Here is a 27,607-nt window from a genome sequence, read left to right as displayed (position 1 = left end):
CATACCTAAAATTCTTGACGTTTAGAACATAATTGTGGTAACCAATGTGATTAATTAAGGGGTATTTTTTCTACTTTGCCCTTATTAAATAGAGCTGCGGGTACATTATTTTCAAGAAAGCTTGCTGGTTCAGTTTGGCTAGTGTGTAGGTGTTAGGCTTGAGGTCTTGAGTTCAAAGCCTTGTAGGCACCCTTTTTTATGGAGTGCTTTGATTTCTGCATGCATGGGCGGCGCAGCGCATCACCTCGAGTCTCCTGGTGCAGCTAATGCGCGTCAAGTCTGCTGCAGTTAATGCGCGAGTGGAGATCTGCTTTTTTTGGTATGGAGGGCCTCCATATATAAAATTCTTGACTTTTAGGATATAATTATGTTAACCAAGGAATGATTAATTAGGGGGTATGTTTTTCTCCTTTGCCCTTATTAAATAGAGTTACGAGTACATTATTTTCAAGAAAGCTTTGTGGTTGTGTTGGTTAGTGTGTGGCGCATCACCTCAAGTCTCCTGGTGGGTGCAGTTAATGCGTGTCAAGTTTATTGTAGTTAACGTGCGAGTGGAGGGATAAACCCGTCCAAATCTCTCTTGCTACAGTAAAGTGTCTGCTTTTTTGGGTATGGAGGGAGTACTTGAACTATTGAATAATTGTTGAATAAAATATATGCTTTGATTGTTTGTAAACCCTGACGGCCATGGCATCAAGGCCGAGCAGCAGCACATATTAATATCTCAAGGGTTTGTACTAATCCCCAGCATGTACGAGTGTCCAGTTCTTGTGGCACTCCAATCTGTAACCATAAACTCTGTAATGGTTCTGACAGCTTCTTGCTGTTAATCAATGAATGCGATTACTTGTCAAAAAAAAAACGACTAGCAACAAGTGGTACCAGCGGCAGATGTGAGCACCAGCAAGTGCTAGCAGCACACTAAGGGCGAGCAGCAGCTAGAAGCCCAGCATGCAGCATGCATGGCTTTGCATGGGTGACAATTAATGAACCAAATCACATATTAAATTAAATCAGTCTTTGTTTCCTATAGACAGAAAAATTGACATGCATCTAAACATCAAAATATAAAGAGTAATTTTCACGCCAAAAGTTTATGGCCAAAAGAAGAGGGGCCAGAAGTTTTTGTATTCCAAATGCATCTAAACAGGGACTTAGCAAAACATGTGTTGCAAGTATGCCTAATTTTGACTCTTCCTTGAGCTCCATAAAGAGCGATACACTTGGAGCGATATGAGAGTATTGTTTGAGGAACTAGCTTTAATTTTATTTGTAAAACTTTCAAAACTTCCAGAAGGAAAGTTGGACAAAGGATAAGTGGAAAGTGCTCTACCACCTGGGAAACTAGTTTTGACCGTCTGCAAAAATCTTGCATAAGGTAGTGATTACGTCGGTCTGCCGACATCCCCACAACCCCGTTTACAATAGGAGAACACACCAAATCTTTAACTCCGAACCCCAAAACCTAACCATTAACTAGGTATGGGTCCCTGGATGATCTGCTTAATAGAATTTGAGGGCATATGAGAGGCAAGAAATCATGAGGTTGAAGAAAAGAAAACACTACTGAATAAATGACTAATTTAACTGAAAAGTCATAGTTTAAAGTATTATTTGCTTATTTGTTGTGAGAGAAAAATACACTACTGAATGGCTCGCTGATTTGGCTAATAAGCTCAAGCACACATGCTTGTGCGGGAGGAGAAAGGTGGTGAAGGTAGTGGGGGCGTGGCTGTGTGTGCAGTGCGTTAAATGCATGCACACACCCGTTTTTAGACTAACTTGCAGCCTGTTAAATCGTGAACTATGAGAAATACTATTATCTCTCTCACATATTCTATTTTGTGCTATAGTGACTTGCCCTTGTCGGGTTTTGATTTTGAATCGCAAGACACATCATGTATATTTATAACACAAGTTCCACAGCCAGCCGCTAAAGCCGTTCAATACAGAAAAAAATCACTTTGGCTCACAAGGTCAGTGAAAAGAAAATCACTTTGGCTCACAAGCCGTTCGATACAGAAAAAAATCACTTTGCCACATACGAGCAAGCAAAGATTAGATAAATGGAAAGAACCAGCACGGCGTCTCAGTTCTATTCCTAAACTTGCAACCAAATTTAGCAAACACTTCCATAATCACAGTGTCCAAAAGTCTGCAACCGACTTGGAAGCTTGCTCAGTTATGGCCGTTGGCAACGGGTCCTCCGACATTAGATATCTCAGGGCTTGTGCCATGGTCGGCCGCTGCCATTTGTCCGGGTGCGAACACCAGAGCCCAACCAACATCACACGCTGTACCTCCTCTCTGTCAAACTGTCCGTCAAGGCACTGATCATCGTAGTCCAGGATTGCAGCATTGACTGCTTGATGATTCGTGCAGCAGGCACTAGCAGTTGTCTGACACCGCCGGCCGCGCACTAGCTCCAGAAGCAACGCACCAAACGCCAACACATCGTCGGACAGGCTTCCCTTGGATGACGCCGCTGCGTCGAAACCACCGAGCTTTGCGTTGAACAACTCGTCCAGCATCACGTTGTCCGCCCTGATGTTGCCGTGCCGCAACGGACGGTACAGGCCGTGCAGGTATTCAATCGCCGAGCCTACGCCGAGCGCTATTTTTAGCCTGCGATCATGACATATATAATAAGAAAACATCAGCAAAGCCTGCAGCAATTGACCCGATCGATCACGACAGAAACAGATTGTCTCCCTCAAGTTAATTGTTTGGCCAATTATTATCGAAAAAGCTAGGTATAGCATCAGCACATACCTCATCGACCATGTCAGATGCCTTTCTGGTTTTAAGAGATAATCGCTGAGACGTCCATTTGGCATATATTCATATACAAGCAAAAAAATCTTCATCCTCATCGCCTGCAATACACTGCCGGACGCGTAGAAGGTTTCGATGACTTAGTTGTAGGGCAATAGGGACCACTGTGTCAAAGTGATAATGCTGTCCCTCGTTTGTCTTCGTAACTGACCGCATGATCATTTTTCCGACCCCATAGAACGCCGCTGTTACGAGTTGTTGGATGGTGACAAATTCTCCATATACTTGGGAAGGTATCCTTTCAGAAGTTGGCAAGAGTTTATCGGCAGACAGGTACAGCTCAAGTGAAATGTCGGATCCATAACGCCCTTTAACAGTTAATCTACGCAATACACAAAGCAATGTAACCACTGCGGCAGTGACTATGGACAGAACAGCGAAGACAACAACCCCAACGATTACTAATCTGTGACTGTGATTCCATCCTCCAGATGTAGCACAAGCTGGGTCTGCAAGCAAACATCCACCAATGCAAGTCATGTTTTTCTGGAAGCTCGTGATCGACTTTCGTATTTGATGACATCTATTTGGAACACTTAAGATCGAATCGGGGAAAATTATAAATGCATATTGCATGGGTGGAGAAAACTAAGGGGTACCTGTGTCCACTGGTGGAAGAGAAGGGGAATCCGGATTGACGAGGGTTCCGGGGGCATCTGGTGCCGAGGTCAGGGATGACGAATTAATGGAGCGATTTGTGCTTGTGTCGTACGACCACCAGAGCAGGTGATGGGTTGCCATATTTGAGGCTCCGGTGGCCGCGGAGATGCCAATGGCTACCTCCGACTCCGGCGGCAGGAATCCACTCAAGTCAATGCTTTTCTTCAAGGCGACAAGAGGGACGCCGGCAGTGGAAGAGGAAGAAGAAGAACGCAGCACCACATCAAGATCTTTCGTGACGTCGCTGTAGTCTATCTGCAAAATGTAAGGAGCGCCGTCGACGATCCCATCGACAGCCTTGTAGCTGTTCTTACCGGACTGGAGCGTGCTGATGTCCACGCCTATGTGGGGAGACATAATCGGGTCCCAACCGAAGTCCCCGTGGCTGTCTACCTCCACGGCCAACATCGGATCGGCAGAGGTCGCCGTGGTGCGGTCGAAGAGACCGAGGCAGCCACCTTGAGAATTAGGCGGCATCCTTGACGGGTAACGCTCGACGAAGAATGCCAGCCCACCGCCGGTGTCTACCGGAGCCTGCCTCTGCCTCGGCCTGCCGTTGACGACGACGAAAGAGAAGCTCGCAGAGAAGGATGATACCTCGCCGGAGGCGTCGTCGCTCCGGAGACGAACGGGACGGTTGTAGGACACCCGACCGGATCTCGAGGTGGTGTTCCCAGTGAGCCGCTCCATGGCAAGAATGATGGAGCCATCAGCCGCGTATGCATCGCCTTCAAAGTACAGATCCCCGCTGCTAAAGGTTCCTGGATCGGAGAAATTGTGGAAGAAAGAGAGCGAGGTGGTAGTGGCAGCAAGACTTGTTATCACAGACAATATGCAGATTGATCGCCAAAGCAGCGCATGGGAAATTGGTCGTGCCATATATATGATAGAAGGGAAGAGATTTGATCAGTAGTGCCTGGTGGGTTGGGCATGTATCTATATAAATGTAGTTCTACTTCTACTCTTGATAGCAATGGCGCACTTTGTAGCTGGAGTACTGTCATAACATCATTTTCCGCATGTCATATTTTGCTAGTTTTCTGAATAGGATTGACGGATTGACCAACACACGTCGTCGCTAAATTAATCAGTAAACGCAACAAATGACAAATCTAACGTGTTTGTGCACTAGCTGCACATCACGCCTCAACTACTCCTGCTGCTACCGTTGTACTGAACCAGCACGCGGCGCCAATTATTTTATCTTCCTCTAATTCAGTAATTAAAAAACTTTTTACTTCCAATGGTCGAGGAGAAAATCAGAAAAAACTTGTTCCTACACAAATACAAGCGTCTCTCCAAATCTTAAGGGGTGTTTGGTTGGGGTTGGTAAAGTTTAATAGGTACGGTAGCATTTTCGTCTTATTTGAAAATTATTGTCCAATCATAGACTAATTAAGCTTAAAAGATTCGACTCACAAATTACTCTCTAACTGTGTTTTTAGTTTCGTAAATAATCCATATTTAGTACTTCATACATATATGTCCAAATATTCGATGTGACGGACGGTAAAAGTTTACCGGAGGAAACCAAACACCCTCTTATATTATATAATATACTATTAAGGTTCACTTGCGTTTTTCTCTGTCCTCTCTAAATGAACTAAAAGTCAATGAATCTATATTTTTACTAGTGTAGGGCGCGCGCCATCGCGCGCATAGGCGGGTACATAAATGATTGGAAATATGAAGAATACTTATAGACTGCATTATAAGTAATAAGGTAGATATACATTGGAAAAGTTCAGAGGATATATGCATACATTTGAAACTTAATTATAAGAGAAGACATATGTTAAATTAATGAATTGGGAATTAGGAAAGAGTGGCACACAAATATATGTAGACTGGAAAACCCAATGAAGACTTCGTAGGTATGTATTGCATCTGCTATTCGAAGGTCCTTTTACATATATACTGCAAAACTGGTCTGAAGTCATAGAAGATGTGTTCTTATAGTTTATGAGTGACAAGAGGGTGGGGGGTGGATCTCCGGTTCAACTGTATAACCTGTAATTGTGACCAGTATCTAAAAAGAAGGAAAAAAAGTAATAGAAATTTGGTTGTTTTCAGTCCTCAATCATTAGTGTCAGTCACAGAGCTGATGCAATCAAAGCAAGGTGACTACCAAAATAAATGTAAGACTTTGAGTCCTATATAGTTGAAATTGCATATCATTTCATACCTAACTCCAAACACATCTGACCATATCATCCGGAGATACAAAGAGCCAAGGGTAAAACTTAGGCAGTTTGGACTGAAGTGCAGGCATTATCTTTGCGCAGGTAATAAGATTGTAATTTTGGAATGGAAAATGACAGGCATGGTAAACTTGCCAAAATGCTTTATCTGTGTCTGAATGTTACACATACCAAAATGCTTTATCTTTGTCTGAATAAGGCATACTATTGGAACACAGACCCAATTTTGAAGTTTCATTGTTCAAGCATATTATTTCACTTGAATTAGGTAAAAAAGGATCATCATGAACAACATAAATCATTTTGTCAGACCTAGGTGGTGCTGGACTGAAAAAATTCAATATTATTGTTTGATCATGAACTGACCTGAATCTAACTCTTTGTCGTTAGTGAAAGCAGGTCCTTTTGTTGTAGTAAGGTCAGTCTCAATGCATAGTTTCATGACACAGTTACCAAGACTATAAACTAGGTAATCGAGCCACAAGAGTTTTATGGAGATGAAACTTCTTTCTCATCTGATGAAACTCCCCCTGCCAAGTCAGCAATTTTGCATATGTGGCACCCTATTTAATGTGCATAACACTCTCATAAAACATGCATTGAGACTAGCCTAAGTGACAATGGCGGATGACCTCACCCAAAGTAGCATGTAGGGAAACTATTGTAGAGGCTGTACAAATCAATCTGTAAAGGCATGAAACAAGGCTAAATCCCAACCACATTCTTGCTCGTCATTATTTAAGCAGAATAGGAGTCCACCAATTAGTATCAAAACTGTTTTAATCTTTAAAACATATTAGATGGCACAAGAAAATGACAACAGTTAATGACCATAAGCTGTGAAGAATAAATATGTATAAGAATTACATATCTTTTACCACAGAACAGCAAAGCCATTGACAACTACTACGAAGCATGGCATTAACAACTCTGTAACATATTTAATCCAAGGATAGAAGCACATAGATTCTAAGTTCACAGTATGGCTGTATTATTACTCAAAAAGAATGAAGCAGGTTTTTTTAAAAAGAAAAGTATTCACTCACTGTTATTTTCAGTTCTTATCAGGTCATACATGGGAAGGAGAACACATGTAGAACTATCAGTGCACAGTTATATACACAAAGGTCCGCCATTTTGCCCAGAAGCCACCAATTTAGTGAAAGTTTATCATTTTATTTTGCTAGTTTAAGGTACACCTAGAAGTGACACGCACAGTTACGTACCTTGAGTTACACCATTTTGTTTAGAGGCCACCAATTCAGATAGTCTGAAACTACATCATTTTATTTCGATCCATAAAGTCCTGAAGGCAGTGTCACCAGACTAATAATCTAATTGAACATGCACTAATCCATGATCCATGGTAAAGTAACATAATTTGCCGTAGACCCTTTAAAAGTATAGCTATAGGGAAGCATATGTACATGCAGATCACCAAGAGGCTGTTGTAACAGATAGAATATATTTTTGTCAGGCCAGAAATGCAGAGTTGAAGTTAAATATGACAGTCTATATATAATAACGATGACTCAATGAACCAATACAGTGATTATGGCCTCAAGGAATCATTGTATACATAGAACAGAGCACCCAGAGCACCCAAAAGTACCTATCATATACCTTTCCCAATACAGCCATGCGAATATATTACGAAGACATATGGAGTAATATATGAGCCATTTGGAATTAGGAAACCAGAAAATGGTTGTCACTGAAGGCTACTTTTATATACATCAAAAGCACTGAACCTTTTTATGTCATCAGCCAGAGGAAGGCATTACTAAGTTAGCACCCCCTCACCTAACTATATTCACTATAGGAAAAATGGGCACCTACGGTGCCATGCAAAGCTTTTACTGAGAGCAGCATACAACCTAAGACTGACAGCTTGTTAGCATTTTCAACAAGAGACATAATAAGGCCCAGATGCGAAAAGATTTTGGATTTCGCTACTGTAGCACTTTCGTTTGTTTGTGACAAATATTGTCCAATTATGGACTAACTAGGATCAAAAGATTCGTCTCGCGATTTACAGTTAAACTGTGCAATTAGTTTTTATTTTCGTCTATATTTAATGCTTCATACATGTGTCGAAAGATTCGATGTGACGGGGAATCTTGAAAATTTTTTGGTTTTCGGTGTGAACTAAACAAGGCCTAAGTAGAATCACTGAACTGTAAAATTTCAGTTAATTGTTACTGTAAAATTTCAACAAGAAATCACTGAGCTGTAAAATTTCACTGACTCCACCTCCTCCACACACAGTAGTATGAAAGCTATAGCTATGCCAAACAGGACACGAGGAAGCAAAATATAGTTATGACATCCCTCAGATAGTCCATCTTGCTATTGAGACCCTAACAGAGGCTTCACGTTAATTCTCACTAGATGGATAGAAAAAAAAGACAAATACTATAAATTCTCACATTAATCAGAAACATCCAGCCATCAAATCAAAAGAACGTAGCTAGCCAACGATAACCATTAGATCTATTTAGTATCCTACAAAATTACCTACATGCGCCAGTATTTAGTTAATAAAAAAATATAGCCTAAATCTACATATACGACAAAAATATTGAATTTTTCCTATCGTAAGTTTTTTTTTACATCACCTATCGTAATTAGAAGGTCACATTTACTTGGTTGGCCACGCCTATGCCCCAACTGGTAAAAAAAAAATCAGACCTATTTTATTTCTTAGGAAATTACCCACCTGTGCCATTATATAGTAGGTAATAAAAAGATATGGGACCGTGCGGAGCGATAGAATGACAGGAAAGAAAAGGCTATTGATCAGTCTCAATATTGTTTCACCAGAGTTTTATATATATTCAATATCTAAATGTAACACTGTATTAATAAAGAGAGAGGATGGCCTAACAAAACCTCATATACAATTTATCAAGGCAAACAAACAAGGTATGCACGTGTGCCAAAAGGGGAACATATCTAGTAGAAACTACAGGCTTCGTGAAAACCCGTGCAAACAATGACAAAAAAGTCATCTAAATTCATAAAAAAAATCACACATGTAGATGATATGTTGATACACAATCTTGTAAAATATCTTGTCCAAACTTGAATCTTGAAATTTCTTTGGTTTTTTGTACTGTTTTCGTTTTTAGGCCTTGTTTAGATCCGAAAAGTTTTTAGATTTTGACATTGTAGCACTTTTATTTTTATTTGATAAACATTGTCCAATTATGGAGTAACTAGATTTAAAAGATTCGTCTTACGATTTACAGGCAAACTATGCAGTTAGTTTACTCTATACATATGTCGCAAAATTCAATGTGACAAGAAGTCTTGAAAAGTTTTTGGTTTTTATGGTGAACTAAACAAGGTCTTATTTGACAATTATTGTCCAATTATGGAATAACTAGGTTCAAAAGATTTATCTCGCGATTTACAAGCAAACTGTACCGTAAGATTCGATATGATAAAAAATATTGAAAATTTTTTAGTTTTTGGTGTGAACTAAACAAAGCCTAAACTTACACAAATCGAACTCGATCATACTCACTCTCTGTAATAACCCCCAAATCCCCATTCCTTCCAAGAGTTCCAACCACCCCCAATTGCCTCTCCCAGCTGTCGCCAAAACCCTAGCCCCCATTCCCAAAGCCTCACCGGCCCCGGCTCCCGATGGCGTCGCTGGCGGCGGCGGGTGAGGCGCTGCCCTTCAGCGACGACATGCTAGCAGAGATGTTCATCCGGCTCCCCACCCTCGAGGACTTGGGCCGCGCCTGCGCGTCCTGCCCCGCGTTCCGCCGCGTCATCACCAGCCACTCCTTCCTCCGCCGCCTGCACGCGCTCCACCCGCCGTCCTTGCTCGGCTTCCTCTCCTTCTCCTCGTTGTTCCACCCCGCGGAATCGCCACACCCCTCGGCGCGCGCCGCCAGCGCCGTCGCTGAAGCTGCCGATTTCGAGTTCTCGTTCCTTCCCACCAAGGGTTTCTGGATGGTCCGGGACGCCCGCGGCGGCCGCTTCGTCCTCGACTGCGACGACGATACAGGTTCTACATTCACCACCATAGCGGTCTGCGACCCCTTGTTCCGCCGCCACGTAGTTCTCCCGCCACTCCCCCAAGACTTGGCCGCGGCAGTCGAGCAGCCGCTCGAAGTGAATGGTGAGCGTAGGTGCGATGTTTTCCTTGCTCCCTGCAGCGAGGAAGAGGCAGAGGGAGAGCCGGAGGCGTTCAGCGTGATTTGGATGGCCCTGTGCCCGACTAAGTTAGTGGCATTCATATTCTCCTCGGCTAGCTGGCAGTGGCGAGCCCTTGCATCTAGCAGTTGGCGTGATCTGAACCCTGCCATGCCTCCTGTCATTAAGCTTAAGCACTCCCCCTTGCTGTGTCGCAGCTATGCATATGGCTGTTTCTACTGGAGTTTGTCGGAATTCCCCTTCCGCAGCAAGCTGATTGTGCTAGACGTGGGTAGGATGGAGTTCTACCCTGTCACTCATCCATCCAGCCACAGGCTTGGGAAATTTGCTGTTGTGGAGTTAGGAGAAAGCAGACTGGGGATGTTCATGCTTGGTGATAATACTTGCGATGAATACCGCATAGTCCAACTATTTAGTGCAAGCAACCAAATTCATGGTGAGGGTGCCAGTGAGTGGGTGCTGGAGAATACAGTCTCACTGTATAGCTCGTGTAGCTTCAACATTCTAGGTGTTGCTGATGGGAAATTACTATTGCAAGGAGCACGTGAACATAAATCTGAAGGGTCTGTTTGTATTTCGCTGGACTTCAAGACTAGGCAGGTTCAGAGGGTTCGAGGGATTATTCACAGTGGCTTCTGTCCTAGGGTAGGCCAATATATTGGTTACCCACCATCACTTTCATTACCTACTATATGAAATGGTAAGCTTGCTCACATTTTATTTCTTTGTATGCGCTGCTGTTTAGAGGCATTGGGGCCCTTAATGTGAAGGCATTTTAGATTTGTTTGCTTTCCCATTTATTAGATATCTTATTGTAGTTACGTCAACATTGTGTCCTTCATTGTTGACTTTTTTATATATCCTTTCTTTTGCTTTACTGTTGGTGGTCTGACAGGTAATTCTTGTTTAGATAGTTTCTTTATGTGTTTTTGCTTGGTGGATGGTGGTGTAATTGGAAAGCCTGTGAATCCCCCTCCCTCTTAAGCTATGTACCTTTTTTCCCTTGAAACGTTGTTCAACAGCATTGTGCTCTAGTGTTTTGTGGTTTGTTATGCCCTCTGTTCCAAATTGTAAAACGTTTTACCTTTTCTAGATACATTGTTTTTATTATGTATCTAGACATAGTATATATTTAAGTGCATAACAAAAGCTATGTATTTTGAAAAGCCAAACCGTCTTACAATTTGGAGCGGGGACAGTATTATATATCATATATAAGTTTTAGTGTTGGGGAATGTTTCCGCATATAGGTTACTGTAAGTGATTCGCTCTCCAACCGACTGCATAATAAGTAGGTATAATTCTGATTAATTTTTTTTTGTACTGATGATGTTTGTGTAGTAGAAAAGCAAAGGTTTTCTATTTCCTGTCTGGTACCAATGGTTAAGTAGTGATGAGCTTATTGCTTGTGTGTATCGCGTTCACAAGTCTATCATGCTGATTTTATACTGAACTTGTGAACTTCTACCCAAAGACTGTTTTTTCTTCCTTTTTCCACCACAAAAGAGAAACCTGAATTTCATTACCATTTAGCAATGGCACTACAAAGAGTTTTAAAGAGTCAGATCTGACCACCTATCACATACAAAAGATGCTAACACAAATAAGCACCCAGGGCTCAATTTGTGAAACAAGCAACAAACCAAATGACTATGATTACGCTGATTTTTTTTCCCCTATCCACTATTAGTTGCTTCGCAGTATGAAGTTCGTGGATCTACTGTTTGGCACTTAAACAAGAGTAGATAGTTCTGGTTTAAGAGGTGTTCTTGTGGTTATTAATTAGTTATTGCTCTGGTGCTGGGAAGTACATTTGTCATAATGTCATCTACAGTACACAGTACTGGTTGGTTTGCATCCTTGATCATCAATGCTGTGCTCTGCAATCTTAAGATGTCGTTAGATGCCTAAAGGGCTAAGGATGAGAAACGGTTTCCATAGTGTTGCACATAAATATAGCTTTAATCATTGGACATGTATTGTATTCCCTACTTAAACCATACTGAATACTGATCTAGCAACTCAATGAAAGTCAATATTCATATTGCATCAAACAACCTCCTTTTCTCATTTATTCTTCAACTTTTGCAGGGCTTAATCTGCATGTTTCAGCTCCTTTTGTGTCATGCTACTACTTGCATGCGCTACCAGTGCCAGATGGATGTCACACTAGGTTCAGTGCATGGCCAGATGGATGTCACACTAGGTTCAGTGCATGGCCAGATGGATGTCGTGCTAGACACTGCATCGACTAGTTGCTAGAAATGCTTCAGTCTTTGTACTGATAAAATATGTATCAAGCTAGTAGTTTGATTAGCTTTTAGATGATGTGATGCCACTGGCATGTAATCTGGGTAGTTAAACCAGTTATCTGCACCTGAACTGATGTCTGGTGACCCTTTGGTTAGGTATCTGCAGAAACTCGGTGCTAGCTTTCATGTAACTTGAACTCCACTTGACGATGAGTCGATGACGCTTGTGTTTACGCAAGGGTCTTGTGATGTTATCGTCCTTTCCCTAAGTCAAATATGAGTGTGCTGTGAACGTGGCTGCAATGTGGAGTATATCAGATCAGAGGGAAAGGTTGTGGTTAAGTAATGTGAGAAGCCGTTTTTTTATAAGCTCCCTTTTTTTCCCTAAGTCAAACATGAGTGTACTGATGTCTCGATAAGCCAGTTCGCTTGTTATAAGCTGTTTTTTTTTCTGTCAGCCAACAGAATTTTCAGTTATATCTTTTCAGACCAGCGACGCCGAAGCAGCTCAGGCTTTGGTTGGGACTTGGCAAAGCTAGTCGAGCTTTTTTGTTGCAGCAAAACTAGGATTTCTTAACCTTGTTTTCGTACGATCAATGGAAAATACTGTATACTATATAGTGATGAGTCATCCTTACTGCTCACTCCCACGGCGAGCCCAAAGTGTTCCTGTAGAAAAGTCTTGATGGAGCACACTGCACACGATCGTGTCCATTGAATCGTCCTGTTACAACTGATAGAGTAGTATAGTAGATTGATGTGTGTTTCGCAAGAGGCCGGAACGGATGGATGAAAGGACTGATGACTTTTCGACACAGCTCGTTTGTTTGGCTAATAAGCTATGTTTAAAATACTATTTACTGATTTTTATGAGAAAAAAAATACTATTGAATGATTGATGACACCAGGTAAGCTTAAACGAACAGCACAAACATATTTCACGCAAACCGAGCCGAACGGCCTGGCCCTTGGGCCGGGCCACGTCAAAGGTTGAACCGGACTAGTCTGAGATGGGCTGCAAAGGGGCCGGAGCAGAGGTGCCCCTAATCGTGAGTTCTTTTCTTTAAAAAAACGAAAAATTGTGAGTTGGTGAACTGCCGCGACCGTGTGAAGTCTGTACATCGCGTTAAAATGTACTCTAATAAAAGAGTTAATCACAGTAAAATTGAGGACGGCACAAGTTCGGCCGGCTATCTATACATAGGGTGTTTAGTTTTCGTAAAATGCAAAATACAAAATCTTAAAAAAATTTAGAATAATAAAATATAAAATGGCAAATTTTTTTCAAAGGTGTTTAGTTCCCTCCATACCAAAATACCAAAAAGTAAAAATCTTATTTTGTCCTCATTAATTGGCACCCATGCATGCTGGCAGAAGCTTTGCGGCCAACAATACAAGCGCTGCCTGCTGCTTGCTCGCGATTGCAGAACCGCAAGTGAACGGGCGGGTGCGGGTGGGGGTAGCTAAGGAGCTGCTTTCTGTTTTTTGTTTTTTTTTTCTGCTGATGCCAAAATCTAGAATGTAAATAGTTACCATTTTGCCAAAATTTTTAGGTGGTGTTTAGTTCCATTCTGCAGAATAGTGAGAATTTTTTGATCCAAATGGGAAACTAAACACCCCCATAGTGTATAATAAGATACATACCAATCTAAACAGACTGATAATTTAGGAAGAAGTGAGTATAAAAAGCTGAATGTGTAGCGCTACAAATTTGATTAGAGTTAAAAGATCTAACTTAAGGCAAAATCAAAACGAACATACTACATTTTAGAAGCGCATAGTACTAGAATTTACACGATTTCTAGAAAACAATGTAGTTGTCGACTATGTGAGCTAAAAATCCATCTGTTCCTGTGCTTCCAGCTGCTTCCATTATTATTCATCGATTGAAAGATAACTTTAAAGAATCTTTAAATTGACGTCTAAGGTATGAACAACAATTTAAAATTATTCCGCAAGTTTACGTCTAATTTGCTCATTTTTATCATTATGAAAGATAATTTAAAATAACTTTCTAAATTTATAACTAAACAATCCACCCCTGCAGTTATGAAAGATAATCTAGAATAACCTTTGAATATTTTTTTATAAATTATCCATATCTAAATTATAAAAGATATTGGAAAGTAACTATTAATTTGCATTTGAAAGACTCATATATGTATCAAACATAACATAATGCAATACATTTTGATCTGCATCTAAATTATTCACCTCAGGCATTATGAAAATAAATAAAAATATCTATCAAACAAAACATGTAAGTACCAATATAACTTAATCGTGAAAAATAATCCAATATACATATATTATAGTGTATAGTTTTTCTAAATTACACACTTCTACACTCTAAAGTAAAAAGTAAGCATAATACTATGTGTTTTTCATGTAGTCCTGTTGATATTCCATGATAATGAAATCTTTAAGTTGTTTTTAAAAATAAGTTTATACATTTTAGTTAACCATCATGTAATATAAACATTACTAATTTAATTTTAAGCAATTATACAACAATACCAATACACATATTAAAATCTTTAATATAACAAATTCAACATCTCAAGTGCAATAAAGCAAGCTGAAATTATCGACTAGAATAATTTTTCATAAATAAATAAAAAGAAATTTAAAAAAATTGTAACAACTAGGTTAAAAGTTAAAAACTGGATCGATTCATCATATATCACAAAAAAGATACAACGAACTTACATAACATAAGATCAGGTTTTAGCTAAATGCATATCATGCTAGAAAAAAAAAAGATAAATCCTAGAAATTCTAACTAGAGGTCCCAATGAAGCCTCCATGTTAATCGTTAGAGGCATAAGTATATGACCATTGATAACTAGAAATTATTAAAAAAGCATAAGTATATGACCATTGATAATAAAATCCATTTAATCTAAATATTACCTACCTCTGGCATTGTGTAAGAGAATATAGAGTAGCACATGAATCTATATTCAAGTTATCCATCTGTGCCAATCCCCTTAAAAAACCTGATCTAAAGTGTGCTATTATAATACATAATTTATTGTAATTATTTAAAAATAAATCAAAATCACCACTTCTGTAAGTATTAAAAAAATAAAAAAAAAATAACAAAGTGAAAATGTGCGTTTAATATTAGTACTCCCTCTGTACCTGGAGTAGATGACGTCCTGAGCTCCTTCCGTGCTAGCCTTCGAAGGAGTCCGATGGACTGGACTGCCCTTGTCTTTGGGTCTTCCGCCCACATCAATCACGCTCCCACGCCACGCGAACGGACGGTGTCTCCCACGCTAACAGACGCGCGTCTCCTAGTCTTCCATACATGCTAACGGACGCCTGCTTCCATGCATGCTAACGGACGTGAACGGCCGGCTTCCACGCAAAATGACGTCGAAGAGCAAAAAAAGGCGCAGACCATGGGTACACCCATGACGCCATCGTGCGCCAGGGTTGTTCCACCCTGACAACGCAGAGGGAGAAAACGACCTTGTGCGGCGACATCCATGCATGTAGAGGTTCATCGGGAAGCACTAGCCGGAGCGCAACCAAGGTGCAAAATGCAAGCGAGGTCCAGCTCTCTCCGACGCGTACTCGCGCGGTCAGAGGTGGTGGTGTCCTGGAGTGTGCCATGCATCTAGGAATAGGAGTTGTCGCAAGCTATTAAGGGGCGGAAGAACGTGGTTATCGTGGCGAAGGATATCAGTGAGCACGTGGCGTGGGCATGTGGCCCACACGATGGAAGCTAGGGAGTGCGACATCGGTGCGGAGCGACAGGGACATCGTTGTGGCACCACATCCTGTGACATGCCGTGTTCGATGAACAGGCTCCACTAGTCACCCTGTTCATGGGCTGGGTTTGCCGGTTTCTGGTCCGGAAGCAAACCAACCCAAAATAAATATGCCGGTGAGATTGCTGTGGTTTTAATTAGTTTATTGGGTTGGGTTGGTTATCCGGTTAGAATGGTTAACACGGGTTGATAAGCCAAACATGCATAAAACAAGCTTCCAGTTCCAGGACAAGAATAGCGTCCAAATCCTGATGTCAAAACTGGAAACTCACAAGTTGAGTCATTGCTGGTGCTGAGAACTGAATGAAGTTGCCATGTTTCTAAAGGTATCACCGTGACCTCAAAGTCCATTCTTGAGCCCATATTAAGAATGAAGCTCTAAGAATTTCCATATATGAAAAATGCTCTAGGAACCTGTAGCAGCTAGCAGTAAGCCACTAATGTTACAAAATGCTCAAGGAACATAAAATGTTTGCAACTTGCACGAGCTAGAAAAATTCAAGAAAAGAAACCTGAAACCATCCAATAGTATTTATACCGATCAAAATGAAATATCAGGAACAGTTTGAAAGACACTAAACAAGTGCAAATGAAGTTAGAATTTCCAAATTAAAGTACTGAAACATGTAAAGCATGATTCATGATAAAAATAAATTGTCATAGCAACCACAGGTTAAATTCATGGTAGAGTGGTAGTTAACAATAGAGCAACCAATAAGGGATGGAAATTGTCCAAATAGAAAAATCATGTCCCAAAATCTAATAGACACTGTTAATATGTGAGCAACAGTGGTTTCTCTGCCATAAATAACACTGTGTTGCCCTTATTATTGACAGACAACTAAACTAGTTGTGCTTCACATGTAGTGAAATCAATGAAGCAGCTTGTTGTAGCCCTTTGGACCAGTAGCACCATGATCTTTTTTCACACTTCTATGAGATGGCTATGCTTCAAATGTGGTGAAATCTGCAGCGAAATAGGATTTCACGTTAATAGAGGCCTGAAACGGTATGAATTGTTCAGGTGGGATTTCCCACTGCTAAGCTCACAAAAAAATAATCTAAGTAGAGGCCTGAAAGTCCTCAAATTCAACCATTTTGATGGATGTATATGCAAGTAATAAAATCGATTCAGCCAGTCTGCCTCAGGTTACAGTTTCCCTATATGTGTTGTGCAAGTAACCTAATCTTCAGAAAAGTCAAGTCTTCCAAAAACAGGATTCCCTCACTTGGGAATTGGGATGCTCACTATTGTTGGATGTCTAAACTGAAAGGGAAACACTTTGTCTGTTTGGTTTATTGAACCATTTTACCATCTAATAGACTTAGTCAAGTCCAGAGAAACTAGTTTCCAGTACATACTTTCATTGCCAATGATAACATCCTGTCAATACAGTGCTCAGTCAGGCACACAAATTTCAGTTGATGTATATACCTGAAAACATTGTTTTTACCTGAAATTTCAGTCATTGCTTTGAGATTAGAATAGCAGGATGATGTACATCTAGAATCAGGTATGCATACAACCACATATTGCTACTAAGAAACAATCAACAGGTGATCAAAACTCTGTGACTTACAGGCTACATACCAAGTCATAGGGTGAAATGCACATACCGTGGTGTTGGCAATATGTCTATGCATTCCTTTGAAAAAAATTCTGCACAAATAGGAAAGAAATGACATTACAGCTTTGACACACATAAGGTGAAATTTGTACATAATTACAAAGTTATACCTTCTTTAATTTCCTCATATGATTGAAGCTCTTCAGCAACCTCTCTAGCATTTACTTTAGTGTGAGTTGTATGTAGCCAACTTTGTGCACAAATCAAAGCTTCAACCGTATCAGTCGATAAACTGCACCGAAGTGGATCTATAATCCGCCCTCCAGTGCTAAAGGCAGACTCTGAAGGAACTGTAGAGGCAGGCACAGCTAAAACATCCTTTGCCATTAGAGAGAGAATGGGGTACTTGTTTGAGCTGACTTTCCAATAACTTAGTATGTCAAATTCCTTACTTCTCATTTTACGCTTTTCAGCCAAATACCTTGACAATTTAGAATCATTTGAATCAACCTCATTCTCCTCCATATGTTGCTCAAACTGAGATGCCAACATGTCCCAGGGATTCTCCTCATCATCTTCATTTACATTAATGTGAATCAGTGCTTGATTTGAAGATCTACTGCTTGAAGAAGGTGTTCTGATGGTTTGAGTATAGAACCCAAATAATTCATTAAGAGCTAACTGAGTTCTCTCAGATAATTGCTTTCCCTTATCTGACCCATACAAAATTTCTAAGCAAAATGTCAAATATTTTAGCTTGTATCTTGGATCTAAGATTACAGCTATAAACAACAAGTAGTTGAGATTTCCCTCTTCTTCCCAATACTTCTGAAATTTTAGTTTCATGAAAGATGCCATTGAAGATAATATTGGATCATCGGCTAAAGCAATCTCATCCAGTTTTGCAAGCATTAGCATTATGTCATGAAATACAATGGCTGATGTAACATGTAAAGAAGCTGAAAGACGTGTTGTCACCTTTTCAAATAGTTTCAGGAAAGACAATATGCGCCTTGCTGATACCCAGTCATGTGCATTAGGAGGGTTACTATTAGGAAAGAAAGCTTTGAATGGCTTACAATCTCTCTCTAGTCTTGCAAAAGCCTTTTCAAACTTTTCAGCACTCTCCAACATAAGGTAGGTAGCATTCCATCTTGTCTCTATATCCAAGGACAAAAGACTTTTGCTTGAGATTTTCTCTAATTCTGCACATTTTTTGACAACCTTCAATCTTGACGGAGAAGATCTCACAAATCTAACAGCTGTCCTGATTTTGTCGATAGATTCATTGTGCTCTTCTAATCCACTCTTTACAACCAAGTTTACTATGTGGGCACAACACCTTACATGAAGGAATTTATGCTTTAACACAACTCCCTTCCAAATCTTTGCACACACCCATCAAGTACTTGATCATTTTGTCATTAGAACTTGCATTATCAACTGTCATTGTGAATATGCAGTCAATACCCCATTCCAGCAAACATTCTTCAACTCTTTTTCCAAGAGTTTCTCCCTTATGATCTGCAACTGAACAAAAGTTAAGAATCCTTTTCTGCAAATTCCATTGGTCATCTATCCAGTGGGCAGTTAGAGTCATGTAACACAAATTTTGCTTTGACGTCCAAGTATCCGTTGTTAGGCAGATTCTATGATTCTTTAAAATCTTCTTTAACTTGGGCTTTTCTTCAATATATCGCTGTATGCAATCCCTTGCAACTGTGATTCTAGATGGTGGCTCAAACTTGGGTTGTAACACTTTGGAATATCTTCTGAACCCTACACCTTCAGCTACTGTGAATGGCATCTCATCAATTATAACCATATTAGCAAGTGCTTTGCGACAGTCTTCAACACCGTAAGAATGCTTTGGTGTTCCTTGGTTTTTTCTTACATTGCCTTGACCTTTGAGTGGATCTTCAGGGCATAAGTTCCTTAAACGGTACCATAGGGTGCTTGTTCCATGAGTTGATTGGTCGCATGAATAAATCTGCCCACAATGATTGCATGTTGCTATTGGATCCTGACCCCTAAAACCTGTACTGAAATATTTCCAAACAAGTGATTTCTTCGAACAAATTCTTTTGTTTCTCTTCTGAATTGGAGAGACTGGTGTGGGAGAGGTAACTGACTGAGTAGCCTGCAACAATAGTAGATGCAGTTAGTAGTAGATCATCTCAACTTAATTGAGCAATAGTAGATCATCTCAAAAATAGCAGATGCAGTTAGGAGTACCTGTCCAGAGTTCGATGCATTAACAACTAAGGTTGATCTCTTTCGCTTATTTGTTTTAGATTGTAATGAAATCCTATTTGCTTCCAGTAATTTTTCCTGCATATCAAGCAACCTATTCAGTCTGCTGCTGAGATAATCTTCAGTATCCTGTCAACAAAGAATTGTTTTAAGATGTATCATACGTTAAGTCAATGGAACTGGTGCTCAATCTACATTTCAGAAATAAACAATCATTGCACTTCATATGTGCAGCAGCAGGTGCAGAGTCTAGCAGCGACGATTGTATTTATATCAGACATCAGAGCGGCAAGCATAGTGTGCTGTTGTGTGCATCGCAACATGCTAGTAATTTTCACTTAATTCTAATCTCTGAAAATTCAAGTTGTATAAAAGAATATCATCTTGGAAACATCTTCATTAAAAAAGTTGTGCCCACACAATAAGTTGTCTATGTGACCACACAATAAGTTGTAGATCCTGTTGCAGGACACTGATATGCTTGTTATTAGTGATAGACTACCCAAGGCAAGCTGTGACAACAAAATGAGTTGGTCTAGAGTGTCTGATATTGGTTCCATTGGTCTGAATTGGTTGTATGGCCCAAACAAACATTCCTTTGTGGGTCGGACAAGCCCAATAGAAGCTAGGTCCTTGTACAAGAAGTCCATGGCCCAGTGACCTAAACAAAACAGATCTGTAACTGCAGAGGGATGATAGCAAACCAGGCTCTGATGCAAGTTCATGAAACAACGGGCAACAGTCTGTTCGCTTCCAGCCATTTAGTTGAACAGTACTTTCTGCCTCCTCTTGTCCGGTTCTGGTCGTTTTTGTCTGCTCTTGGGTAGTTCTTGCCACCGGCAAATGGCCAAATTGGCAGCACGTGCGATGGCCAGGTTATATTCTCCTACTGTTATTGTGAACTTTGTTCGTTCCCTGCGTGCGAGATCGCCGATTCGCCATTGCTACAGCTCTTGCCCCGTCTAATTTACGCACTTGGGGAGGGTCACTAGTCGCTGCGCGCACTGCTGTGCTCTTCGTTCTCTCTGTCCAGGTATGCTTCGGCTTGTCCTATACCCTCCTCTATGAGCAGGACAGCTGCATTCCCTTCTATTGCTGCATTCAGGGTTAAATCCTCTGTACACCCTCTGGTTCATGGGGTCTATCCAGAGCTTACAGATAGGTGGATGCTGGTGACCTGACGGGCTGGGGGAAATGGGACCCCTCTCTCACTTCGATTCCCCCGAAATTTCTTGCAAGATTCGCCGATTTCAGGGTAGGATTAGTGGCAATGATTCGGTTCTTTGAGGAATCCGCGTTGGAATCATCGCAAGATACCGCGCTGAACGCGTTTGCCTTTGGAAGACCTGTTCCGAAATAGAATACCAGATTCTTGTAGATCCTGGCACGATCTTTTACAATACATTCTAGCGTATTATCTCATAGATACGTGGCTTTTAGATACGTGGCTTCGGCCCTTATTGTGCAATGTCCTTATTCTTGTTTCAGAGAGTTCAGTCTTCAGTGGGCTGTAGATTCAGTTGCATTCTGTGGACAAAGCGATACAGTCATACAGATATACATCTTTGTTTAATAATTAATTATACTTGGTTCTTGTTGTGTTTGATCATTGCCTTTTCTCTACTGTGAGCGATACTGACGTAAACCAAGTACTAAAGTCAGTTTCTTTCGCTGAACATTATTTCAGTCAGCACCAGGTACAGTGATTTCTGAGGTGCGCGATGGAAATTCTGATCTACATCTTGCTTGCTGTGCTTCTTGTACTGGGAGCCCTGTTTGTTATCCCAAAGTCTAACAGCAAAGGTAAAAGTTCTATCACTTGAGAATCAAAGGTAAACATTTTGCTATTGACTATTGTTATATTGCAGGTAAAGGAAATGGAGCGCATCCATTAGGAAGTGGGAAGGTGAATGCGATCTTTTATCATTGAATACTTTAGCTTCTCATTTCTGTAATGCATGCACGTCTAACTAACTCATGATCAAGCAGTCGCTTTACGTTGTGCTTTTTGAACCTGAGAAACGACTTGTTGACTGAAAGGCAAGTCTAAGATGGGTTATGCAGAGACTAAATGCACATTCAGATGTGCCAATGCCTTAACATCACTCTCATTTGTTGCTTTCTACCATTCCCCATTCAGAAATTTAACTTAACATCATTCTCACTCGTTGCTTTCTGCCATTCCTCATGCAGACATCTAGAACCTATACAAAGAAAGAGGTATCAACTCACAACACAAGGAAGGATTGTTGGATAATAATCAAAGATAAGGTTAAGAAAAGTGATCCACCACTTTGCCAACTAAATTTCATCGAGCTTTAAACTAAATTAGAAAATTAAAAAAAAAATCTTGGACTCCATGTCTTATGATTTTTCAGTTTTCTGAATATCCAGGTTTATGATGTCACTTCATACGTGGAGGAACACCCAGGTGGTGATGCCATCTTGAACAATGCTGGAGATGATTCAACGGAGGGATTTTTTGGGTTTGTAACTTATCATCGATTGAGCAATGCCATCTTGAACACTGCAATCTGCCATCATTGCTCACAGAACACGCTTTTCTTTTGCCACCCAGAATATGCTCTATTAGTATTAATTTCAGAACTGATAGGTTTTACTGTTCTGCATATATTTTTTTTAAAAAAAATCATAGGTGATCAGATTCCTCCACAAAAATGGTTTAAACTAAATTGCCTTTCAATAAAATTATTTGTTTAGGTTGGCATAAAACCTGGATAAGGATCCCATGTCTTCTAGGGAAATGCATAATAGTGAACTTGATTCGCTTGTCTTATAAGCCGTATTTTTTCTGCCAGCCAACAATATTTTTATCTCACAATAAATCAGCGAACAGTACTTTCACTTGTCCAAAAAGCTGTGGCTGAAAGTATTGTTTGCTGATTTATTGTGAGAGAAAAACACTGTTGGCTGATAGAAAAAGTATGGCTAGAATAATGAATAAAGGATAAATAACACCTAATTTCTCTCAAATAAGATCTTTATTTGTCAGAATCTTAGATAACCATCAAACTAAAACCAATCTTCTGACCTCTCAACTATCAATAAAACACGTTCTAATAACTTACTGAATTCAAATACGCTTCACCTGAACAACCATAAGAGTTAGATTATTATTTTAAAAGGTGGTCTAGAGTTATGGACCTTTGTATCACAAAGGTTGAATTTTGAAATAGAAAATTAGATAAATTAGCAATTCATCAATATTATTTCCTATTTTCTGTTAGAGCAATAAAGTAGAGATGGTTAATAGTTTTTTATTGCTTGTATATTTCATTGATGTTGACCAATAATGCCCTTTGTTTTGAAGTTTCATATATTGATGTTGTGTAGGTGAGCTGTGTGTACCCAGCCCTGAACCTGTAGGATCCAAAACATTCTAGATCCATGTCCATGTGGTGGTTGTTATGAGAATGAAACGTTAAATATATACTCCCTCCATCCCAAATTGTAAGTCGTTTGACTTTTTTTATTTCTACTTTGACCACTTGTCTTATTCAAAAAATTTGTGCAAATATAGTCAAATTTAAGTCATTCTTGAAGAACTTTTATTAATAAACCAATACACAACAAAAAAAATGTTATTTTGTACAAAACTTTGAATAAAACGAGTGGTCAAACTTGATATTAAAAAAGTCAAACGACTTACAATTTGGGATGGATTGAGTACATGAACACGTAAATAAGATCATGGAACAATTGATGTGGATATTTCTTATCCTTTCCTTGTCAAGAAAAAGTCTTCTGATTTTGCTATTGCTTTTCTTCACAAGCTTGATTGCACAATTGTATTACCTTTCATCTTTTTATGTCTATATAAGACAAATATTATACCTGTACAGCAATAAAGTAGATAATACTTAGGCTTGAAAACATGACTTAATAAGATAAATTAGTAATTCATCAATATTATTTTCCTGTTTTCTGTTTAGAGCAATAAAGTAGAAGATGGTTAATAGTTTTCTATTGCTTGTATATTTCAGTGATATTGACCAATAGTGAACTGTGTGTGCCCAGCCCTGAACCTGTAGGCTAGAAAACATTCAGTAAGATTGATATCCATGTCCATGTGGTTGTTGCTATGAGAAAGAAACAATAAATATATACATGAGCACGCGAATAAGATCATGGAATAATTGACAACATCCAGATAATAGATGCTGCGAATCGGTAAAAACTCTTAAATAATATCGATGTGGATATTTCTTATATCCTTGTCAAGAAAAACTCTTCTGATTTTGCTATTGCTTTTCTTCACAACCTTGATTGCTCAACTGTATTTTTTTGACTGAAATTGCTCAACTGTATTACCTTCCATCTTTAATTATACCCAAGAGAAATGTCATACCTGTACGTTCTACACGCTTTCAGCCCTCAAACAAGACAATACTTAAGTATTTACACGAGCACGTCCACAACTTCGTAAACGAAATAAGAAAATCCTGACGTGATGATAGATGCTGCAGAATCATTGAAACTGTAAAACAACAACTCTGATGGGGATTGTGCTTATCCTGTCCTTTTCTTAAAGGAAAATTCGTTTCTCTTATTTTTGGTTGCTGTTGCTTTTCTCCACAAGTCAGATTGCGCAACATTTGCCACCTTAATGTGTTTGTTTATTTAGATAAAAATTATACCTCCACGCGTTTTCAGGCCGCAACATGGGACAAGAGTGTTTGACATCATCGAGGATTTCTGCATCGGCGAACTGAAGGAGTAGAGGCTGTGGATGCTACGAATCAAGTGTGAACCCACGCGTTCTTCTGCATTTTCTGGACGACGACGACAGGAAGTGATGAGGACTCCTCCCAGCTTTTGTGGTTCTGCTTTGATATTGACCAGGTATTTTACCAGGCAGTAGCAGTGTTTGAAGCATGGACTTTGGACGTGTCCTGGACGTTTTTGTTAGCTTTATCACTTTGAGAAGATATGCTTGTTAGATGTATGGAACTTTCTAAGACCGGACAACTAATTTGCCCATGCATTTTCATATTGATGTTTAAAACATGACAGTGAGAGGCATTTGCCCAGTCCAATTCTCCTCCCCCCCTGGTCGTGTCTGAGAATGACAGAGCTGTTCGGCTCAAGGGAACACGTTTAGAATTATGGTGATTGATTGATGAGCTCATATTTCAATCTTTTTTTTTGTATGAAGATGAAAGTTCATACTTTTGTTCATGATGAATTAATCTTGACCGAAGAGTTGATCTTCAAAGATTAGGTAAGAGTATATACCGGATGTAAAACAGCTCACAAGGCCCCAGCAGCTTGTAAGCAACACATTGGTAAAGCATGAGAGAGTAAGTACTGTCGTATTATTTTGTTATAAAAGAAAAATACTGTTGAATCAGATAACCCAAGCCTTGTTGTGACTTGTGATGTGAGTATGATATGGCCTAGGCACTGCCAGGCTGTGGTTGAAGGACAAGGTTTGTTTGGAAGTTGCCCAGTTTGGTGTATCATCATGATCAATCCAGTCACACGTTACCCACCTTTTGGTAACCAGGGTAAAAAAAAGGCTTATAAACGTATTTGTGTTTTCAAAATACATTTATGTGCAAGAGTGTAGAGCAAGAGCAACTACCAATAATTGAGATCAACAATGAAAAATTCTCACATAGCTCGAAGGATCTTATTTTCCCTTGGCACAAAAAAAAAATTCAATAATACAATACAAACACAGCACTCTCAAGCCTCATCAGAAGAGGAAAATGATTAGCAAAAAAAAGGCCTCATCAGAAGAGGAAAAAGATTTAACAAAAAAAGAGGGGTAAAAAAAAGACACAATCTCTACTCTTGTTCATCATCTCCTACGGTACTATACGCCTGCATCTGCATGGACCCAGGAAAGCAGAGAGCTCTGTCCGGTGCTCTTCCCTCCTCTGTTGTGTTCAGAGGGCTCGGTCACATCCCCTACTACCCTTGATCAGCTACAACACGTCGCGGATCACGATTCACGCGAAGTAGCTGGCGATGTCGATGTCGAAGAGGAGGTCGTCGAGGCTGTCCACGGCGGGCGGCAACGGCGGCGGCGGCGGCGCGCTGGCGGCCACGAGCGCGGACACCACCTCCTGGAGCTCGGCGTGGCCCCGCCACTCGGCGTCGTCGAACGGCAGGTAGGAGGCGGCGACGTGGTTGGAGTCCGAGGTCGCGGGCGACACCACGCCCCAGTTCTCCGACGCCGTCGACGCCGGCGCCAGGGGCGTGGAGGCGGAGAGGTACAAGGGCGTGGCGGCCGTGGGCAGGCCCTCGGTCTTCACCGTGAGGCCGGCGCTCAGGGTCTGCAGGTGGGCGTGCGCGTCCGCGTTGTGCTCCGCCGGCACCGCTGGCCTGTGGACGCAGGTATGCTCGCCGTGGTAGATGACGTCGTACAGCGTGGCGTCCTCGTCGGTGCGCTGCACCTGCTTCGTCGCCGGGCACCCCTGCGAGTGGCGGTGCGTGCAGCGGTAGTAGCCCCTGCGGAATTTGCACGGCGGAGATAGATCAGCCACCACCACAGTTCCCAAAAAGGAGATTTTTTGATTGTGAATTCGGACTCGGAGCAAAGACTAGCATTATCGGCAGCAAGGAAAGATTGTAGCCGCCGCACTGTTCCAATCCAAATCCAAATCCAAATCCAATGGCCTTATGTGCCAAGTGGAGGCCAATTATTCAAGAACACAACAAAGGCCACAACTTTCAGAAAAGACAGGACGGGCACTAGCATCCGAACACCAAAAGGCAGACGCAAATGATTTCGATTCCACTTGGGAGGAAGGTTAGGATAGGATAGGAACACACACACACACACAGAGATACACACGTGCTGAACAGATTGTTTGGGCTCTGGAAATTGAAGAAAAGCCAAATGAACACATGTCTGAGTGAGTGAGATGTGGTGGGGCTGGGCTGCCAACCGTACCTTGGGTGCTTGGCTCCGAGAATCTCCTTCTGGCCATACTTCCTCCAGCTATGGCCGTCGTCGACGGGGTTCTCGCCGCCGGCCGAGCTCACCCTCTCCCTCCGCTGTCCCATCACCTTCCTGCGAATTGTAGCACGCAACGAGTTTAGTTCAACAGAGAGTCAAACTTGCGAGCAAGCAACAAAGCATTAGTGTGGTGACTGGTGAGGTGGTCACCTCTTCTTGGTGTTGTTCTTGAACGGCCCGTCCGTGACGTCGCTGGTGGGCGTCGCGGAGAGTGGGGAGGCGAGCCCGGCGGCGTCGCTCGCGGACCGCTTCCGGCGGGCGGCGCCGGCGTCGAGGTTGGATGAGGTGATGAGGCCGATGGAGCGCTCGGTGAGGGAGAAGATCTGCGAGGCCAGGTGCTTGCAGAGGTCCGGGGAGCCGCCGAGGTGCACCTCCAGCTGCCTCACCAGCTCCTTGATGTGGCTCAGCTCCGTCACCACCAGCCCGCTGCTGCTGCTGCTGCCTCCTCCATTGTTACTGTTACTGCCGCCGCCGACGACGACGCCCATGCCCATCTCCATCTCCGTCGTCGCCATGAGATCGACGATGAGATCAGAATACCCCCTTCCTGTTGTTATATTGGCCGGCCGTCGAGATAGGACTGGAGCAAGGTAGCACAGCGGTGAGGTGGTCGAGGGAGGAGGGGAGGCCGGGAGGGTGAGTGAGTGAGTGACACGAAGCGGGGAGCTCGATCGATCGGGCCGTTTTAAAGAGAAACGAAGCGCGTCCCGGCCGGGCCGGCGAAGCCGAGAGGGAATAGGAAGTTGCTGACCGGCGTGAGCGTAGTGGCGACTGGGGCCTGATTGGGCGCTGCTGTGCCATGTCGGATCGGCAACACGGATCGGAACACGTACTACTCTATGCAAAAGGGTCCGGACAACACAGCTTTCCTGGACGCTTCGTTTGGGGGAGAGCTCGGCTT

The 27,607-nt window shown here is 41.4% G+C and overlaps 5 protein-coding genes across 7 annotated transcripts; 2 read left to right on the top strand and 3 right to left on the bottom strand.

Moving 5' to 3' along the window:
- Positions 1,961–4,387, bottom strand: LOC8054581 (agglutinin-2). Its single transcript, XM_021454911.1, has 3 exons — positions 3,435–4,387; positions 2,773–3,284; positions 1,961–2,625 (listed from the first exon to the last, which is right to left on the bottom strand). Exons 1-2 carry the CDS (start codon positions 4,372–4,374, stop codon positions 2,842–2,844), a joined length of 1,383 nt encoding a protein of 460 aa, XP_021310586.1. The 5' UTR covers positions 4,375–4,387; the 3' UTR covers positions 1,961–2,625; positions 2,773–2,841.
- LOC110432727 (L-type lectin-domain containing receptor kinase VIII.1-like) lies at positions 2,139–2,784 on the bottom strand. The gene is made up of 2 exons (XM_021453515.1): positions 2,773–2,784; positions 2,139–2,666 (listed from the first exon to the last, which is right to left on the bottom strand). The coding sequence occupies exons 1-2, from the start codon at positions 2,782–2,784 to the stop codon at positions 2,139–2,141; spliced, it is 540 nt and encodes a 179-aa protein (XP_021309190.1).
- On the top strand, positions 9,279–12,506 carry LOC8055533. Of its 2 annotated transcripts, XR_002450374.1 has the most exons (3): positions 9,279–10,566; positions 11,958–12,039; positions 12,073–12,506. XR_002450374.1 is itself a non-coding variant. In XM_002462194.2 (2 exons), exon 1 carries the CDS (start codon positions 9,348–9,350, stop codon positions 10,560–10,562), a length of 1,215 nt encoding a protein of 404 aa, XP_002462239.2. In that variant the 5' UTR covers positions 9,279–9,347; the 3' UTR covers positions 10,563–10,566; positions 11,958–12,506. The 2 variants fall into 2 exon arrangements, 1 of the variants encoding a protein (XP_002462239.2); XM_002462194.2 differs by having other exon boundaries at positions 11,958–12,506.
- On the top strand, positions 20,576–25,403 carry LOC8055532 (cytochrome B5-like protein). 2 transcript variants are annotated; one of them, XR_002450385.1, is made up of 7 exons: positions 20,576–20,751; positions 21,406–21,521; positions 21,587–21,624; positions 21,912–21,989; positions 22,113–22,204; positions 23,073–23,189; positions 24,393–25,403. XR_002450385.1 is itself a non-coding variant. In XM_002462193.2 (6 exons), exons 2-6 carry the CDS (start codon positions 21,440–21,442, stop codon positions 24,457–24,459), a joined length of 357 nt encoding a protein of 118 aa, XP_002462238.1. In that variant the 5' UTR covers positions 20,579–20,751; positions 21,406–21,439; the 3' UTR covers positions 24,460–25,403. The 2 variants fall into 2 exon arrangements, 1 of the variants encoding a protein (XP_002462238.1); XM_002462193.2 differs by lacking the exon at positions 23,073–23,189 and having other exon boundaries at positions 20,579–20,751.
- Positions 25,350–27,389, bottom strand: LOC8055531 (probable WRKY transcription factor 54). Its single transcript, XM_002460024.2, has 3 exons — positions 26,857–27,389; positions 26,641–26,760; positions 25,350–26,195 (listed from the first exon to the last, which is right to left on the bottom strand). The coding sequence occupies exons 1-3, from the start codon at positions 27,219–27,221 to the stop codon at positions 25,694–25,696; spliced, it is 987 nt and encodes a 328-aa protein (XP_002460069.1). The 5' UTR covers positions 27,222–27,389; the 3' UTR covers positions 25,350–25,693.

This window comes from Sorghum bicolor, chromosome 2 (assembly GCF_000003195.3).
Source record: "Sorghum bicolor cultivar BTx623 chromosome 2, Sorghum_bicolor_NCBIv3, whole genome shotgun sequence".
NCBI lineage: Eukaryota > Viridiplantae > Streptophyta > Magnoliopsida > Poales > Poaceae > Sorghum > Sorghum bicolor.
This window is presented reverse-complemented; position numbering and strand designations above follow the sequence as displayed.

Bases quoted from the DNA above. Each gene is read 5' to 3' on its own strand.
- LOC8054581 (XM_021454911.1), bottom strand. From the start codon at position 4,374: ATGGCACGACCAATTTCCCATGCGCTGCTTTGGCGATCAATCTGCATA. The intron at 3,285-3,434 runs GTACCCCTTAGT...GTTTGCTTGCAG, and splicing joins TCTTCCACCAGTGGACACAG to ACCCAGCTTGTGCTACATCT.
- LOC8055531 (XM_002460024.2), bottom strand. From the start codon at position 27,221: ATGGCGACGACGGAGATGGAGATGGGCATGGGCGTCGTCGTCGGCGGC. The intron at 26,761-26,856 runs GTGACCACCTCA...TACAATTCGCAG, and splicing joins AAGAACAACACCAAGAAGAG to GAAGGTGATGGGACAGCGGA. The intron at 26,196-26,640 runs GTACGGTTGGCA...CAAATTCCGCAG, and splicing joins CTCGGAGCCAAGCACCCAAG to GGGCTACTACCGCTGCACGC.
- LOC8055532 (XM_002462193.2), top strand. From the start codon at position 21,440: ATGGAAATTCTGATCTACATCTTGCTTGCTGTGCTTCTTGTACTGGGA. The intron at 21,522-21,586 runs GTAAAAGTTCTA...GTTATATTGCAG, and splicing joins CCCAAAGTCTAACAGCAAAG to GTAAAGGAAATGGAGCGCAT. The intron at 21,625-21,911 runs GTGAATGCGATC...TTCCTCATGCAG, and splicing joins ATCCATTAGGAAGTGGGAAG to ACATCTAGAACCTATACAAA.
- LOC8055533 (XM_002462194.2), top strand. From the start codon at position 9,348: ATGGCGTCGCTGGCGGCGGCGGGTGAGGCGCTGCCCTTCAGCGACGAC.